The sequence below is a fragment of the Columba livia genome, chromosome 23 (genome assembly GCF_036013475.1).
Source record: "Columba livia isolate bColLiv1 breed racing homer chromosome 23, bColLiv1.pat.W.v2, whole genome shotgun sequence".
In the NCBI taxonomy this organism is placed as follows: domain Eukaryota; kingdom Metazoa; phylum Chordata; class Aves; order Columbiformes; family Columbidae; genus Columba; species Columba livia.
The window spans coordinates 983,262-1,000,041 of record NC_088624.1 but is presented as its reverse complement, the minus strand read 5'-3'; the positions used below and the strand labels follow the sequence as shown (position 1 = coordinate 1,000,041).

The 16,780-nt window shown below is 48.4% G+C and overlaps 2 protein-coding genes across 9 annotated transcripts in view; both read left to right on the top strand.

Moving 5' to 3' along the window:
* Nucleotides 1-16,780, top strand: part of DHX8 (DEAH-box helicase 8) — a 30,377-nt gene that overhangs the window by 7,114 nt on the left and 6,483 nt on the right. For 4 of the 6 annotated variants that reach the window (XR_010467684.1, XR_010467683.1, XM_065039159.1 and 1 more), the window contains exons 1-19: nt 5,341-5,502; nt 6,142-6,227; nt 6,406-6,478; nt 6,895-6,980; nt 7,530-7,639; nt 8,335-8,646; nt 8,920-9,064; nt 9,445-9,648; nt 10,157-10,244; nt 10,574-10,671; nt 11,132-11,279; nt 11,682-11,863; nt 12,258-12,452; nt 12,638-12,823; nt 14,010-14,220; nt 14,538-14,719; nt 15,033-15,173; nt 15,431-15,586; nt 16,409-16,546. Coding sequence is in view for 4 of the 6 variants with exons in the window: in XM_065039159.1 (XP_064895231.1) it covers nt 5,343-5,502; nt 6,142-6,227; nt 6,406-6,478; nt 6,895-6,980; nt 7,530-7,639; nt 8,335-8,646; nt 8,920-9,064; nt 9,445-9,648; nt 10,157-10,244; nt 10,574-10,671; nt 11,132-11,279; nt 11,682-11,863; nt 12,258-12,452; nt 12,638-12,823; nt 14,010-14,220; nt 14,538-14,719; nt 15,033-15,173; nt 15,431-15,586; nt 16,409-16,546 (2,901 nt within the window). In the remaining 2 variants the exon portion in view is untranslated. Of the gene's footprint in view, nt 1-5,340; nt 5,503-6,141; nt 6,228-6,405; nt 6,479-6,894; nt 6,981-7,529; nt 7,640-8,334; nt 8,647-8,919; nt 9,065-9,444; nt 9,649-10,156; nt 10,245-10,573; nt 10,672-11,131; nt 11,280-11,681; nt 11,864-12,257; nt 12,453-12,637; nt 12,824-14,009; nt 14,221-14,537; nt 14,720-15,032; nt 15,174-15,430; nt 15,587-16,408; nt 16,547-16,780 lie in introns of those variants that run through there. The other 2 variants (XM_065039160.1, XM_065039161.1) reach the window with 2 other exon arrangements.
* Nucleotides 125-4,946, top strand: TMEM106A (transmembrane protein 106A). 3 transcript variants are annotated; one of them, XM_021281037.2, is made up of 9 exons: nt 125-1,469; nt 1,743-1,836; nt 2,053-2,285; nt 2,417-2,480; nt 2,796-2,955; nt 3,232-3,372; nt 3,565-3,608; nt 4,233-4,286; nt 4,453-4,946. In XM_021281037.2, the coding sequence occupies exons 3-9, from the start codon at nt 2,072-2,074 to the stop codon at nt 4,559-4,561; spliced, it is 786 nt and encodes a 261-aa protein (XP_021136712.2). In that variant the 5' UTR covers nt 125-1,469; nt 1,743-1,836; nt 2,053-2,071; the 3' UTR covers nt 4,562-4,946. The 3 variants fall into 3 exon arrangements, with proteins under 3 accessions (XP_021136712.2, XP_064895486.1, XP_064895487.1); XM_065039414.1 differs by lacking the exon at nt 1,743-1,836; XM_065039415.1 differs by lacking the exon at nt 125-1,469 and having other exon boundaries at nt 1,476-1,836.

Below are 16,780 nucleotides of genomic sequence, written 5' to 3'. Positions count from 1 at the left end.
CTTGTCGCGCTTGGTGGCAGCGGCTCCGCCCCACCCAGCGGTGCCACCCCCCGGCGCTTTCGGTTCCGCTTTGCAAGGCTTGGCCGCTGTCCACGGGCAACCGGTAAGCAGGGGGGTGGCCGGATGGGCCCTATGACTCTGGGCCTGCGGGGGTCAGCGCTGCCCCTTGTACCTTGGTCCCTTAACGGGGCACCAGCTGAGCTTGAAGGTCGCGGTAGTTCCCAGCTTTGCGTTCGCTTCCCCTCGCAGAGCTGGGGACTGTCCCAGCTGGGCCGGTGCATGGGGGAGAGGTGGGGGGGTTATGGGGAACCGGAGAGGCAGGACATGGGGTTCAGTAGTGTGGGCAGCAGGCCCAGGGCAGTGACCGTCCCTGTGCTGGGCACTGGGGAGCCCAAACCTCAGTTGCAGGAGTCAGTTTTGGGCCCCTCATGACAAGAAAGCCCTTGAGGGGCTGGAGCACAAGTGTGATGGGAGCAGCTGAGGGACCTGGGGGTTAACAAGTGATACAACAAAACAGCCTCAAGTTGCGCCAGGGGAGGTTGAGGTTGGATCTGGGAACAATTCCTTCCCCAAAGGGCTGTGGGGCATTGGAACAGGCTGCCCAGGGCAGTGCTGGAGTCACCAGCCCTGGAGGGCTGGACAGACGGACATGAGGTTCTCGGTGACAAGATTCAGTGCCAGGGTGGGATAATGGTTGGACTCTGATCGTAAAGGTCTTTTCCAACCAGAATGATTCTGTGATTCCAGTCTCTGCGCCTTTAGCTTGGTCTCTGTGTTACCCACTCATGATTTCTCCAGCTTTTGTGTTGTCGCAGCTCTGTGAACAGGCTGCTGCTCCTCCTCACCACTTGTGTCTGAAAAGCTGGTAAACATTAACTGGGAGTGCGGGTAGAGCCACAGATTTGCTGTCTGGAGCCCTCAAGAGACTGCAGAGGTGGGGACTTGTGGTACTTCAAGAGGCCCTTCCCTCAGAAAAAGGGGGAAAAGGAAAAGCCTGGATCATTCGGGCGTCCTCATCCCTCCCACCCCCTCTGCCTGCTGCGAGAGGACTGGGAACGCTGAATTACCTTGGGGGTCTGGGGAACACCTTGCTGAATTTCACAGTCTGGGGTGCTGAAGGGTCCCTCTGTGCCCCCCAGTCTGCGCAGCCGGGTCTCTTTGCCACCGGTTCGGTGAGATCCCGGTTCTTCCTTTACCAGCAAGGAAACCAGCAGCTGCTTCTGGAATCAGCCCGTCCTGCTGTTGTGGCCCAGGCTTGTGGGGTGAACCTGCGCCCCGCAGCTCTGTCCCCGTGGTTCTGCGCTGCCAGGCGTCCGTTTTCATCCCCACCATGAACCCCCTGAGCCGTTACTCATGCAAAACCTCCTGATCACCTGGGCAAATAGAGAGGCTGCTGTTTACCAAGCTGAGCAGCCTACCTGCATGTGAGAGGCTGGAACAAGGCTGCAGAGAGGGGAACGCTGGCACAGGTAGGAAACTGCATTAACTGCTGTCTTTATGATGAAAATACATGGTTTGGTATTGTTAATGCTTTCATGATGATTATTGGGAGCTGATGTAAAGGTTTTTGATTGCCAAAAGCGTGGGAAAATGAGTTCAACTGTATTTTTAAGTTTTAAAAATTGATTATATTCTTGTAGATTGCGCACTGTTTGATTTTAGTCAGGTTACTGTTAGTAACGCTCTGCTTGATTGGAAATGCCAAGGCCTTGATGTTCAGCTGAGCTCCCTGTTGGATGCAGGTGAATAATGACCAGCCAAGAACGTGGCACTTCCACTTCTGGGCTACGTTGTCATCTCAGAATCTTCCGGAGCTGTGAGATAAAGAAGAATCTGGTATGCTGTTCTGTAGGGTGGTGCTCTCAGATGCTTTTCCTTTAATCAGTGTATGTTTAAAAGAGTAACTTGCACTAACTCAGTTTTTAAAGCAACTTTAGAACTTTCCTATAAATGTTAGGATACTTGTGATTACTACAAATGCTGATGGTGCTGCTCTGGGAGATTGGCTCACAGAGACAATTTTCTTAATGCGTTTTTGTGTTGGACGCCTAGTGAGAATTTTCCTCCTGCCATGGGTGGAAGCGCCTCCGAGTTCTGGAAAATACCTGAGCAAAAGGAGAGGGAAGGCAAACGGATCTTGCCCAAGCAGCTGGATGCTGAAGACGAAATCGCCGGTTACGCCAGCATCGGTGACCCCGCGACGTCCCGCGTGCCCTGTGCGGGCGCTGCACGTCGGCGCTGCGTCAACTGCCCAACGTGTCAGGGGACAGGGAGGATCCCCAGGGGTAGGTGATTCTTCTGTGTGCTGTGTCAGTGCTTTTTGGAGCCGACGCTGCCGTGCCACATTCTGCAACACAATTTGCATTATTTACTCACATCCTTCGTGTGGTCTCTGAGCTGCTGCCACCTCTTCCAGAGCAAGAGAGGCAGCTGGTGGCTCTGATTCCATACGGTGACCAGAGGCTGAAGCCCAGACGAACGTAAGTCCTGTTACACTTTCTCCTTTTCTTATCTTGTGAATATTCCTGCACCAGGTGCAGGAAAGCCTCAGTCCTTGGGGTGTTTTGCTCTTTGTGCTCTGTGCTGCAGTAAGGTTGGCGTTAACCGTGTGCAGCTGTTGGGGATCTCTAGCAATTTGTACTGCAAGGCACCACGTCAGCGGGCAGGACTGTACCCCGCTGCCATTTGGTAGCTGGCAAATAGTCCTGCACGAACCCATCCTGGTTTTCTGGCACCCAGGATTTATCGCCTTCCCCGCTGGGCTGCGGGTGCTGACAAACCGTGCTGGTTTGCAGGAAGCTCTACGTGTGTCTTGCTGTGACGATCTGCCTGCTGACAGCGTCCCTCAGTATCTTCTTCCTGTTCCCTCGCTCCATCCCCGTGCTGCCCGCAGGGCTGAACGCCTCCTCCGTTGGTTTTAATGCCGCCAGCACCAGCGTGTACCTCAACCTGACGGTAAGCGCTCTGCTCACAGTCACAGGGCAGATCTGGAGGGGTCGTCGGGCATTGGAACAGGCTGCCCAGGGCAGCGCTGGAGTCACCATCCCTGGAGGGCTGGACAGACGGACATGAGGTTCTCAGGACATGGGGCAGGGACGGGGGTGGCGGAACAGTTGGACTCGGTGATTTTGTTGTGCTTTTCCAACCAAAATGATTCTATGATTCTGTGTGGCCCTGCTGCAAGGCGATTTGTGTTTTAGGTGGTTCTTTAGTTATTATTTCTCTCCCTAGAACGTGCTGAACATAACTAATAACAACTTCTACTGGGTCACGGTTGTGCAGCTGGACGTAGAGGTTTTGCACCAGTCCCTGGTGATCGGGAAGACCACCATGAACACCCTGCTGAAAATGAGCCCCTTGCAGAGCGGCCAGGTGAGCTCTGCTGTTGCTTCTATTTACTCCTAAATCCAGGTGTCCTGGACAGGGGGGTGATGGTTATTATCTTGAAATATAACGAGGCACCTAATGAGAGTGCAGTTCTCCCTCCTGCGGCTCTCTGCATTGCACACAAGTGTAACCGAGTTCCTGTGTGCATCCTGCTCTCTCTTCTCTTCACATTTGCAGATCTATTATACAGTGGCCAGTACGATATTGGACAGCAACACCTAGTGAGTAATTCTTAAAGATTTCTTCTCTTAGTTCATAAATAACATTAATGTTTTAGGCTTTTCCTGACTAGATTTCTTGTGCCGGTCCTGTCTGTAGAGCAAAGCTGAGTTTATCTTTTTCAGTTTATTGTATGGAGATTATTCGGATACAAGTCTCACACATCCATTTTAAACTCATTTCCTTCCCTATTTATTGGTGTTCTCTGCTCAGTGTTGGCTCAACAATGTCATTTTCCATACATTTTGATGAACAAGTGATGATGTCAATTCAATTCCTATATTATCCACTTGAAATGCTCCATTTGCGAGCAGCTAGAGGCACCTTGTGCACACGGCATTGCTCTGCACACGACCTGCAAACTGAGGTTTATAGCAACCAAAACCTCTGTGCAGACAGGGTGGTGCGTTGCATATTTATGAGGCCGATCTTATTAAATCCAGAATTAGTTAAACTGGCAAAAACACGTTTTCCTGCTGTAGATACTGCTGTTCTTGAAGAGCTTGAGCTGCATAGCTGTTGTCAGAGTATCGCAAAGACAGACTTGTTGGGAGAAGTGATGGAATAATCGAGGGCAGGAGGTGTGTAGGCATCTCGCACCTAATTAACTCTCTTTTCTCTTGCAGTAACATTTGCACCTGGGCAAAAGTCAAAGTTCACAACGTTCTGCTGCATGTACAGTAAGTGCTGCCTGGTTCAGAGCTACAGCTAAGATCTGTGTCACCGTTGTTTCTTAACTCCTGAGTGACAGCTGTCAAGGGACAAAGCAGAAGGGCGGCGGGAGCTCCCCATGGGCCATTAGGAGAAGTGTTAATTAATCGCTTCTGGTCTGCTTTTGCCGTGCAGGGGTACCCTGACGTGCACGTACCTGTGTCACTCGGAGCAGGTGCTGTTTGAAGATTACCAGTACGTGGACTGCCGGGGGAACGCCACGCTGCCCCCCACGCCGCCCTGAGGGGACGGCTGGCAGAGCCGCCCCAAAGACAGGGCACGGGGGGACAACCTTCTGGGGCTTGTTCTCAATCTGCCTTAAACAGGAGACTCAGTGTTTCATGGTCAGACTTTACATCTCTCATGCGAAACTTGGGCTCTGTTGCCCTCGGATTGCAGCTATTTTCACCTACTCGTTTTGGTTGGAAAAGAGCCTCGGGATCATCAGGAGCAACCATTAACACGATGCTGGCGCTAATCCGTGTCTCAGAACCTCAGCTCTGTGAGGGTTTTTGTATTTGCCACTTCGGTGATTCTGCTCTGCGCTCCCCAGCTGTTGAGTTTCCAGCTGTGCCTCTCTGCTGCTGTTATCCACTTGTTCACAAATAAAGGGACTTTATGCAACCAGAGATGGATTATTGTCTCTGCAAAGTGGGTCTTCAAGGAATCACAGAATACTTTGGGTGGGAAGAGACCTCCGAAGTGCATCCAGTGTCCCCCCTGCCATGAGCAGGGACATCTGCACCAGCTCAGGGTGCTCAGAGCCCCGTCCAGCCTGGCCTGGGGTGTCTCAGGGATGGTTCATCTACCACCTCTCTGGCCAACCTGGGCCAGGCTCTCACCACCCTCAGGGGCCAAAAATCCCCTTCCCCGCTGCTGTAGCCCCTTTGTACAAGGTGGAAACGCCACCTCCTCCGCCCCTAACCACCGAGCTCGCCTCAGACCGGCCCGAGGCGCGAGCCGTTCTAGCACCCTCCGCCCTCTCTATGGTCGGTGTCACCGCCCCGCCTCCAGCGCGTCCCCGGATGCGGAAGTGGCGGCGGGTGCGCGCTTGCGCAGGGGGGAGCGGGATGATGGCGGACCTGGTGGCCCTGGAGGAGCTCGCCAAGCTCGAGTACTTGTCGCTGGTCTCCAAGGTCTGCACCGAGCTCGACAACCACCTGGGCATCAACGACAAGGACCTGGGTGAGCGACGGGCCGCGGCCCCGCGGCCTTTGGGGGGACCTGCTGGTGTCTGTCGCGTTCCGGGCCTGGCGGCGGCTCCGGGAGGGGCTGTTGTGGCCGTTTGTGGCGGTCAGGGCGCGTCTGGCCAAGGGGCTTTTCGAACTCTGAAAAAGCTAATGATTTTTCTTCAAAAAGCTCGCAGTGAGCGCGAGAAAATGCCTGGATCTAGGCTCCTGTAAAAGGACTTGCCCTGGTGAGGCCACATCTGCAGAACTGGGTCCAGTGCTGGGCTCCCCGCGTTGAGAAGGACAAGGAGCTGCTGGGGAGGGCCCAGGGAGGGACACAAAGGTGCTGAGGGGTCCGGAGCATCTTTGTGCTGAGACACTGAGAGCTGGGGCTGTTCAGCTGGAGAAGCTGAGAGGGATCTGCTCAATGGGATCAATATCCCAGGGTGGGTGTCAGATGGACCAGACTGTTCAGTGGTGCCCAACGCCAGGGTGAGGGGCAACGGGCACAGACTGGAACACAGGTCTGTCTGTCAAGAGAAAAACCTCCTGTCTGGTCACTGCGTTGCCAGGAGAAAGCTTTTATCCAAATATGGGGTATTTCTACTGCTTTTTAATGATTTCTTTTCATTTACTTCCTGCTTGTTCCTCACAGCCGAGTTTGTGATAAGTCTCGCTGAGAAAAATACTACGTTTGACACATTTAAAGCAGTTCTTTTGAAGAATGGGGCTGAGTTCACTGTAAGTGAGATCTTAACCTTGTTTACATGTTCTTTTTGTCCTGGTGTATTTTATAGAGCTTTTCATTTTAAAGAGAGGTGTTCTTTTTTTGTTCTACTGCTGAACCCTCACATGTGCCTTGTAATAACGCAAAACCACCGAGCTGGCATTTCTTAAAGTATTTCATTAAATTTTGCAGGACTCCCTTATTAGTAATTTGCTGCGTCTCATACAGACGATGCGGCCTCCACCGAAACCAACCACGAGCAAAGGTACACACGGTCTTGTCCCTCTGATCAGCTCAGTGAGAACAGAGCTCTTGTTTTGGACTCTTAAGCCACGTTTGGTGTTTGTTCTACTGTTGTAAGATGAGATTTTGGATCTTATTGTTGCACTGAGAGTCTCTCTGTTTGTGGTACATTAGCAAAGCTGTTTGGGCGTTTAAAACGTACCGAGAGCACTATTTAAAGTATTTATGCGTTTCACAGATTCACGAATAATCAGAATGTTGCTTGTAGGGAGGTAACGCTGTAATCTTTGAACTGAGGCTCAGTAAACCTGCCTCAACCTGTGCGCTCAGATGAAAGTTGAACTTCATATTCAATTACAGAAAAATAAAGAGTGAATCGTTTTAGCTTTTCTAAGTTTTGAGGGTTTTCTTTTGTTTGTTTTTAAATCTCAAAATCAGAGACGGTTGTTAAACCCAAATCGGAGAAGGAGAAGCTGAAGGAGTTGTTTCCAGCCCTTTGCAGGCCGGACAATCCCAACATCAGGGTAAGGTCATCGCTTCCAGTTTCTTTTGAATATGTAAAAACGTAATTTCTTGTGCTGTTTCTCTTAGCATTTTTCATGTTAACGTGAGCGTCTCCTGCTCATGCATGAATAAAAGTGGGCTACGAGAAATGAAATACTGAGAGACAGGAATTATTATTGTGTAGTTATCAAGAAGAGCTGTTACCGCAATTGCCACGTTGATATTTTGCAGAATACCTGGAAGACGAGGCTTTTGCGACATGAAATTGTAGCCTGATGTAATGTTTAACGGGTTACAAACTAGATACGAATCTCGGACATCCATAGGCTGTAAGGGATTTGCATTTTGTATTTCTGTAATAATTGGAGGTGTTAAAATGGTGTAAAAGCGGAATTCTGTCAATATTGGGGCAAAATAGCTTTATTACCTATTTTCTTGTATCATGCATCGTGACTAATCTTTTTCTATCTTATGTTCCTTCTAAGTAATCATTATCCTTCCTGTAGATTAATTCTCTGCGCCAGATTTTTTCCTCAGCCTTCTCACAGCGTGGTTCTGGGTTCTTGCAGAATATGCTGGATGAAGATGACGTGAAAGTGGCCGCCGATGCCCTTAAAGAACTCGAAGCCCTGATGCCCCATGCGGAGCGGCACGGCCAGCAAAGGAGCAGCGACCACCGGTGGGTTCCTGGGGCGCTTTTGGGTGGATGGCGGCGGTTGGCGTTGCCTCATCCCCCTGTTCTTACCGGGAATGTCTGTGGCGTTTGGGAGCAGCCGTGGGGCGCAAACTTCCCGACCGATGCCGTGTTGTTGTTCTGCTCCCACAGACAGGTCAGGACTGCGTTTGTGTCGGGTTTGCTGGAGCTGTGCCCTGCTGGCAGAAAGGTCAAAATATATATTGGCTAAACACTTAAAACCTGTTATTCTGCAGAGCAGACGCCCCTTTTATAGCGACTCCATCAGTGCGTCACATTGGTGGTGTTAGCAACAGAGAAAATGCGGAAAACGCACAGTTTCCATGTAGCCTTAGGGACAGCTTTCCCCTTTCCTTCTTTTTTTCTTTTCTGCTTCTTTTCCATGACTTTCCATGACTGATTATCTGGTTATTGCCAGGTCCCAACTGTTACTGCTGTTTTTAGTAGGATGAATGGGATCAATAAATATTAATTACGATCATGGAACCTTAAATCTGAGAAAATAACAGGATGCACGCACCTGGCACAGAAAACGGCTCCTGACATGCACAAAAGCACCACAAACCCACTTTTTTTTTGGTGTGCAGATGCCAGGACTAGATTTTTGTTTTCTTGCCCGACTCCACCACTGCCCTGGATTTCAAATGCCACTGTAAATATGTAATGTTTGGTTTTTTTAGGGCAAAGAAAAGGAGGAGGAGCCGAAGCCGGAGCAGGGACAGGAGACGACGGCACAGATCTCGCTCGAGGTCTCGTTCTAGGACTCGGGATAGGAACAGGGGAAAATCCAGGTACCGCTCGAGGAGCAGGAGCCGGAGTCCCAGCAGGGACTGGAAGGATCGAGAGAGATACGGCGAGAAGAGCAACGAGAGATGGAGAGACAAGCACATAGACCGTCCCCCGCCCGAGGAACCTTCCATCGGAGACATTTACAACGGCAAAGTCACAAGTATCATGCAGTTTGGGTGCTTTGTGCAGCTGGAAGGACTAAGGTACGTTCTGACATTCACGATAAATCTGGTGCTTTTCCATCCGAGTTCTCTTTTCTGCTGGTATCTCACGAGGTTACAAGATGTTATTCTGGGGTTTGATACCAAAATGAAGGTCTGTTTCAGAAACAAACCTGAAAGCAGAGAATGTTCTTTATAAAAGAACACGAGCAATCCATTGGGAACAGGGTGTTTTAATCCAGACGGAGAGGTTTGAAGGGCTGTTGGAGTAGTGATGTCCAAGATCTCATGGCTGTCAGTTTGTTTCTCCTCCAGGAAGCGTTGGGAGGGCTTGGTCCACATCTCGGAGCTTCGGAGAGAGGGACGAGTCGCCAACGTTGCTGATGTTGTGAGCAAAGGACAAAGAGTAAAAGTCAAAGTCTTGTCCTTTACTGGATCCAAAACCAGCCTGAGCATGAAGGTATGGAAGACGTTCTGTAGGGCTTGTAAGAGTCATTTTCTGTAGGTTCTTGGTTTTGATGAAACATTCCTAACAGTTTTGTGACGATGCGTGAGCTCAGTGACACGGCAAACCTCAAGTTGCCGCTATGTTCTTTTCCTTTTTGTAGTCTTTTCATTTCAAATGACATCGCTGCCATTGCCAAGGCAGTGTAGAATGTTCCAGGCCTTGGGGTGCACTCACCTCACAATACCAGCTGACATAAAAAAGCAAAATAGGATTTTCAGTCTCTCTGAGAAATATACTCTGCTTTTTCTCTTGTGTTAAATGAAGCGCCGGCATTAATAGATCGGGAGAAATGCAATATAGGTAGAGCTGATTGATTAATCAATCTAATGTAGGATGTTGATCAAGACACTGGGGAAGATTTGAACCCAAACCGGAGGAGAAACCTGGTTGGAGAAACCAATGAAGAAACCTCGATGAGAAACCCCGACAGGCCCAGTCACCTGTCGCTGGTGAGCGCCCCGGAGGTGGAGGACGACAGCCTGGAGCGAAAGCGCCTCACCCGCATTTCCGACCCGGAGAAGTGGGAAATCAAACAGGTGCGTTGTACCCAGGGAAACAGAGTGTCAGGAAGACCGGTGGGGAGTTTAATGAACTAGAATACAGCTCCTTGGTGGATTGCTTGTGTACCTTATTCCTTGCCTCTAAATTGCTGCCTTGGTGTGATTTGGATGTCTAGCTTAGTGCTAGCTCTGAGGCTGGCCCGGCCTTGGGCAGGGTTTGGGCGAGGTGACCTCTAGAGATCACTCTGACCTGGGGGATCACGGTTATCCAGCGACAATCAGGTGGTTTTTGATTGTCGGCGCAGTCCTACGGTGTGTAAGCCGCTGTCTGGTATTGGAGGGATTTCAAATAACAAAAGGCCGATTTGCGCAGAGACCCGATGACTTGGGGAAACGAGTGTCAGAACGTGCGCCCATTCCTTTCTTCTGAAATCACGACATTCCTCTGTTCCTGTTTTACGAGTCTGGCAAGAGCGTTAGAACTGAGACCTCATCGGTGTGATTGGCGTTTGACAAATTCCTGTCGTGTTTGTTGTGTTCCCAGATGATCGCAGCCAATGTGCTTTCCAAGGAGGAGTTTCCCGACTTTGATGAGGAGACTGGGATTCTACCTAAAGTTGATGATGAAGAAGGTAGTATTTCCAAGTAGTCTTATTGTTCTTGTAAATTCCTTGTGTTTCTGGATGTGTTTTGATTCAAAAAGATGATATAAGTGGATGTGAAGCATCTCACAGTTTGCTGCCATCTTAAATGTTTGAAACCAGGGCTGTTCGAGCCTTGTCATTAGTGACACTTGGATGTGCTCTGTCTGCATGTTCTTTTTATTTGTAGTATTTTCACTTGTAAAACTATCTAATTATGCCATAATCAAGAATACCCAGGAAGGACTGTTGAAGAGGTACTTTTGTGTACCTAAAAGGTGTTTAATTTTTGATAAAAATCATCTACTCGTGCATTTTAGATGAGGACCTGGAGATTGAGTTGGTTGAAGAAGAGCCGCCGTTCCTTCGAGGTCATACGAAACAGAGCATGGATATGAGTCCCATCAAAATAGTAAAGGTAGGTGATTTCCAGGACCAAAACAAATAGAACTGATTTAATTAATAAATATTCGGGAGTTTAACAACGAGTTCTCCACCTGGACATTGCCACTGAAATGAAGATCCCTTCTTTACTTAGAAAGCTGTTTTACTTAACTGGCGAATAACAGACCTGAAATGTGCATTAACCTGCAGCAGCAGCCATTACACATAAGTGTGTTAGAACATGCTTGTTCTGCTCTCCGTTTTCTTACCTTTTGGAAGTAGAAGGAGGTAGGGAAATACTTATTTTTCATTGGTTGTGCCCATAATCCTTCTGACTGGACAGTGTAGGGATATTAGTTGGGCTGACGGAAATATTCTGGAACTCAGATAAAAAGCGCACTGTTTTAGAAGCCTCTTCTGAAGATCGTGCAAAGGACAGTGGCAACAGAGATAATTGAAGTGCTTGAAATCTTCACTTTTGTCTTCCTTTCCAGAATCCCGATGGTTCCTTGTCCCAGGCCGCGATGATGCAGAGTGCTTTAGCTAAGGAAAGACGAGAACTCAAGCAAGCCCAGAGGGAAGCCGAGATGGATTCTATCCCCATGGGACTCAACACGCACTGGGTGGATCCTCTCCCTGACGGTACGTCTGAACACACCAGAGCTTGCACTGTGCCCTTGGTGGGATACTTGAGCAACACAGGAGAAACGTCTTGATGTTGTGTTTGTCTGCCTCGCTTCAGAATCCAGGCACAGGAGAAACACGTTTCCACTGAAGTGGAAATAGGGGTGTCAAGGGGAATGTGCAGGTATATCGTGCTGTCCCACAAGGGTGCGTTACTAAAAGGTGCGATGGGTGCTGGAGCAATTTTTTACATGGAAGTTAGTGTAATTGTGGGGTTATACATGTACTTAAATATTTAATGTACTTAAATATTTAAACGCACAAGTGCAGAAGGTGTGGATGATGGAACAGTAGGAGCAGGATCATCGGGGTCTGCGCTGTGGGAACCCAAATGTAATGATGGAATTGTTTTGTCTCTAGTGGATGGAAGACAAATCGCTGCAAACATGCGAGGTATTGGGATGATGCCCAACGATATCCCAGAGTGGAAGAAACATGCGTTTGGTGGCAACAAAGCTTCTTACGGTAAGAAGACGCAGCTTTCCATCATTGAGCAGAGAGAGAGTCTCCCCATCTTCAGACTGAAGGAGCAGCTGATACAGGTGAGACTTGAAATCACATTCTTGTTTGAGCAAACAATAGTTTAAAATAAATATTCGTGGTTTAGCTTGTTGACAGGTAAATAGCCAGTTCACAAGTTAAAGTGTGGAACTGTAGTTCACAGTGATTATTTTAAAGGATTATATGTATCTGTATATTTTAATAAAGCTCCAGATATTTATTGATGTAAATAGGATCATACTGGCAAGGGATGGATCAGATAAACAGTTAAACAGTTTGCTGACTTCATCCGTAAGAACGTTCGTGTGAATTTTGGTCTGGGGCAGCTGGAGCAAGAGCAGTAGGTGCTCAGTCTGGTCCTGGATATAGTGTTGATTTTTTGTTTGTATTTTGTTTTATAATTTTGACAGGTGTATCTGTTCTGACCTTTTCTAGGCTGTGCATGACAACCAGATTCTGATTGTTATTGGAGAGACAGGATCTGGGAAAACAACGCAGATTACCCAGTACCTGGCTGAGGCGGGGTACACGTCGAGAGGAAAGATCGGGTGCACTCAGCCCCGCAGAGTGGCTGCGATGTCTGTTGCAAAGAGGGTGTCAGAGGAATTTGGCTGCTGCTTGGGACAAGAGGTGAATTTTCCTGAAGAACCTGGCAAATTAAGCCTGAGGAAAAGTAGGAAGAATTAGCCCTGGAGCTAGTTTGCTTGTGTCCGTGTGTCTGTTCCCTTGTAAGCTGTAAAACGAGCTTGCAGAATAATCAAACTGGGAATTAATGGTGCTTATAACTTAATTCTGTAGCAACTCTTTTTTTCTAGGTTGGCTACACCATTCGATTTGAAGACTGTACGAGCCCTGAAACCGTGATTAAGTACATGACAGACGGTATGTTGCTGCGGGAGTGCTTGATAGACCCTGATTTGACTCAGTACGCCATCATCATGCTGGATGAAGCCCATGAGAGGACCATACACACCGATGTGCTCTTTGGCCTCCTGAAGAAGGTAACGTAGCGTTTGATTTTTATCGCTTCAGCGTCTTCTGTGCTACGTCTGTGTGGGAGTGCGCAGGGAAAGGCAAGGTTGCGCTGGTCGAGTTCGTTCCTGTGCTCTGAGAGTCTCTTCTGAAGCAAAGCAAGTGCTCCGAAGGGTTTGTTGTCCAAATTTGCATAAGATGAGCCTCTGTGTGAAGATAAAGCAAGCAAAATTCAGCAGAAACAATGTCAATTTACAGTCCAGGACGGGTGAGCAGAGGAGCATTCTTGCTTTGCTCTTCCTTCTCTGGCAAAGGCTTTTTCACAGAATCACGGAATGTTAGGGAAGGGCCCTGGAAAGCTCATCCAGTGCAATCCCCCATGGAGCAGGAACACCCAGATGAGGTTACACAGGAAGGTGTCCAGGCGGGTTGGAATGTCTGCACAGAAGGAGACTCCACAACCTCCCTGGGCAGCCTGGGCCAGTGTTCTGAGAAGAGCCTCGCCCCATCCTCGTGACACTCACCCTTTATATATCGGTAAACATTGAGGTCCCTGAACACTAACCAACTATCTTGGGCCCCTTTACCTTCAAGCAGCCTTGCCCATGGCATTTCCCCCAGCAATTGCCTGAAAAGGCCAAAGTTTGCCTTGCTGAAATCCAGGGTTGCAATTCTGCTTGCTATCCTGCTCCTGCCACAGGAGATCCTGAACTCCACCATCTCATGGTCACTGCAACCAAGGCAGCCCTCACCCTTTACCACTTCAACCAGACCCTCCTTGTTAGTGAGGATGAGGTCCAGCAGTGCACCTCTTCTAGGCGGCTCCTCCACCCTTTGCATCAGGAAGTTCTCGTTGAGGCACTGGAGGAGCCTCCTGGACTGTGGCTGCTGGTCAAGCAGTCCTTGCAACAGACATCAGGGAAGTTCAAATCCCCACCACAACCAGAGCCTGTGGCTGTGCGGCTGCTCTCGCGTAATCGGGACCCGCCGAGCTGCCTCCGCTCAGCTGCTTGTGGCAGCTGCTGCCAGGAAAGGTTTGAGATGCGACCTTGGTGGCCGATTGTTTGAAATTGTTAATGCTGGAATGAGCTGCCCCTCTACACAGACATCAAAACGCCTGATATTACTGCCCATATTTCTCTGACTGAAGTCAAGTGCCGTATTTTAATAGTCCCAAAGGCAATAAATGACTTGAGGACTTTCTTTCCTATATAGACAGTGCAGAAACGGCAGGATATGAAGTTGATAGTGACGTCGGCAACGCTGGATGCTGTGAAGTTCTCCCAGTACTTCTATGAAGCGCCAATCTTCACAATTCCCGGCAGAACATACCCGGTAGAAATTCTGTACACAAAAGAGCCGGAGACGGATTATTTGGATGCCAGTCTGATCACAGTAATGCAGATCCACTTAACGGAGCCGCCGGGTGAGTGGAGAGTGGTCCAGGGTGATTAGTGACTCAAATACTCTAATGATGAGCAAGGTCTTTCTGTAAGTCATGGGTCAGATATTAGTAACACGAGCAAAATGCTCTCAGCACTATGTTGTTTGCAAATACATTAAATAAAATGAAAAAGTGGGGTGAAAGAGTGAAGCATGTTACTCTAGGCTAAGAGTAGGGGCAAGCAAAAGTTTGGGATCATCTGCTTTAAATGGAGACGGGGAGGGAGGGAGATGTCGCACTGCAGGAGTTGTGCTGGACAGAAATGATTCAGTGGCTGTTTTAATTTCCTTCCTGTGTAGGTGACATTTTGGTGTTTCTGACTGGTCAGGAAGAGATCGACACTGCCTGTGAAATCCTCTATGAGAGGATGAAATCTCTAGGACCTGATGTGCCCGAGTTAATTATCCTACCGGTCTATTCGGCTTTACCCAGTGAAATGCAAACCAGGATCTTTGACCCAGCCCCGCCAGGAAGCAGAAAGGTAATTTCAGCTCAGTATGGCTTCGTTTTCTGCCGATCCATTTCAGTCGTGAGGTGTGTTACACTGCTGATCACATGTATTGCATTTATCACTTCTAATTCTGTTAGTTCTAACTTCAGAAAAAGTGTAGTTTAAAGAAAAGGTGGCTTATATAGCTTAGAGCATGTTTTTGTTCTTCTGTGAATAATTTCTACTTTGATATTACATGATATACAAACTGCTCGTATCGTGCAGAGTGGATTGTTTAATTAAGCAGCACGGTTGGCTTGGAACCAGAGACAGAACTGGTACTGAATCCGTGTGGTGTTTGCAGGTCGTCATTGCCACCAACATTGCTGAGACGTCTTTGACTATCGATGGAATATATTACGTGGTCGATCCTGGCTTTGTGAAGCAGAAAGTGTATAACTCCAAGACCGGGATTGACCAGCTGGTTGTTACACCCATTTCACAGGTGGGAATTCTGTGTTTCAGGTTTGGTGTGGTTTGGTTTTTTCTTGCTGGTAATGTGTATCTTGATGATGTGGCGTCCAAGCAAAGTGAAGCAACAAAAAAATCCCATTTTTGATGATTCCCTGAGGCTGTGCCTAAGGAATAATACTTTCCTGGGTTGTATTGGGAATCTCTATCAACACAAGTAGAATTGTGAACTGTTACTAATTTAATTTTACTTGTTTGCACCTGTTCATTGAGATGCCTCGTTACCTTTAGGCTCAAGCAAAGCAGCGAGCAGGAAGGGCCGGGAGAACCGGACCCGGCAAATGCTACAGATTATATACAGAACGTGCTTATCGAGATGAAATGCTAACCACCAACGTGCCCGAAATCCAGAGGACTAATTTGGCCAGTACGGTACTTTCCCTGAAGGTGGGTATTTCACCAACCTGTAGCGAGCCAACATGATCACAAGCATTTCAATAAATGAGTCTCTGCCTTTATGAGCCTCGTTAAATAATTCTGTAATTTCAGATCCTTCTAGTGAACAGAGGTATTTTGGAAGGGAGGCTCCATCAAATGCAATTTTCAGGCGCTGAGCTTGCTCCTCCCTTTTTCTATTGAGGGTTATAATGTTGAATATCCACCTAAATGACAAGTCTCAGCTGTGCGGAACAGTCAGCTGCAGGAGGTTTGAGAAGCAGGAATCTTATGGGCGGTACACATTTCCTGTGTAAGGCACATATATGTTGTTAACGGATAAGACACGCTGGTCTAGAGTGGGTTTTGATCGCCAAACACGTGGATCTCCTGTATACCATCCCTGTGGGTGTCTGTAAACTGGATCTAACCCAGTATGTGTCAGCTGGGGCTGTTGCTGCCTTTCCCCCTTTTTGGGAACAAGGGGAAGGGTGGAGAAATATTTAACGTCCATTGGAGCTGTTGAGCCACTCTGGTTTACAAGCCAGGAAGTCCTCAAAACCAGGATTTAGCTGATGTGTCTCCTTAATCGAATCATCTTGCCTGAGAGATGTGTGGAACAGACTGGAAAACGGGCAGGTAGTGTGGGTTATCTCAGATGTAGAAATACGGCCATGGATTTGTAACCGCAGTTACAGTCAGCGTAAGGACACAAGGGCAGGATTGCAAAGTTCCGTGGTGCCTCATTGTTTGGTGGTTCTATATGTCTGGCTGGAGTTTGGTGTCTTCCTTCTGCGTGTTTTAACTTGTTTGTTCTCTGCTCCCTCTGTTCAGGCAATGGGCATCAATGATTTGCTCTCATTTGACTTTATGGACGCCCCCCCGATGGAAACTCTCATAACTGCCATGGAGCAGCTCTACACCCTGGGAGCTCTGGATGACGAGGGGCTGCTCACGCGGCTTGGGCGCAGGGTAGGCAAAATAGAAGACAGCGCTTCTTAGCACTGCCGGGGTCACGAATATTTAGGGGGTGACAGAAGAGTAGTTGCCAAGCACTGCTGGGTTCCTTTTCCCATTGTTCTCGTGTGTTTTATTGGTAGTTTCCACTTACCATACTTATGTATCTTCTGATTTTGAAGGAGCAGCTGTTATTTCTCCTTATTCTTGAGGTTACTTGCAATAATGTTTAAAAATTTCCTGGAAGTA

What these genes read in the sequence shown, in the direction of transcription:
- TMEM106A (XM_065039414.1), top strand. Translation starts at nt 2,072, where the DNA reads ATGGGTGGAAGCGCCTCCGAGTTCTGGAAAATACCTGAGCAAAAGGAG. An exon ending in GCGTGTACCTCAACCTGACG is followed by an intron (nt 2,956 to 3,231) that starts GTAAGCGCTCTG and finishes TTCTCTCCCTAG; the next exon opens with AACGTGCTGAACATAACTAA. An exon ending in ATATTGGACAGCAACACCTA is followed by an intron (nt 3,609 to 4,232) that starts GTGAGTAATTCT and finishes TTTCTCTTGCAG; the next exon opens with TAACATTTGCACCTGGGCAA.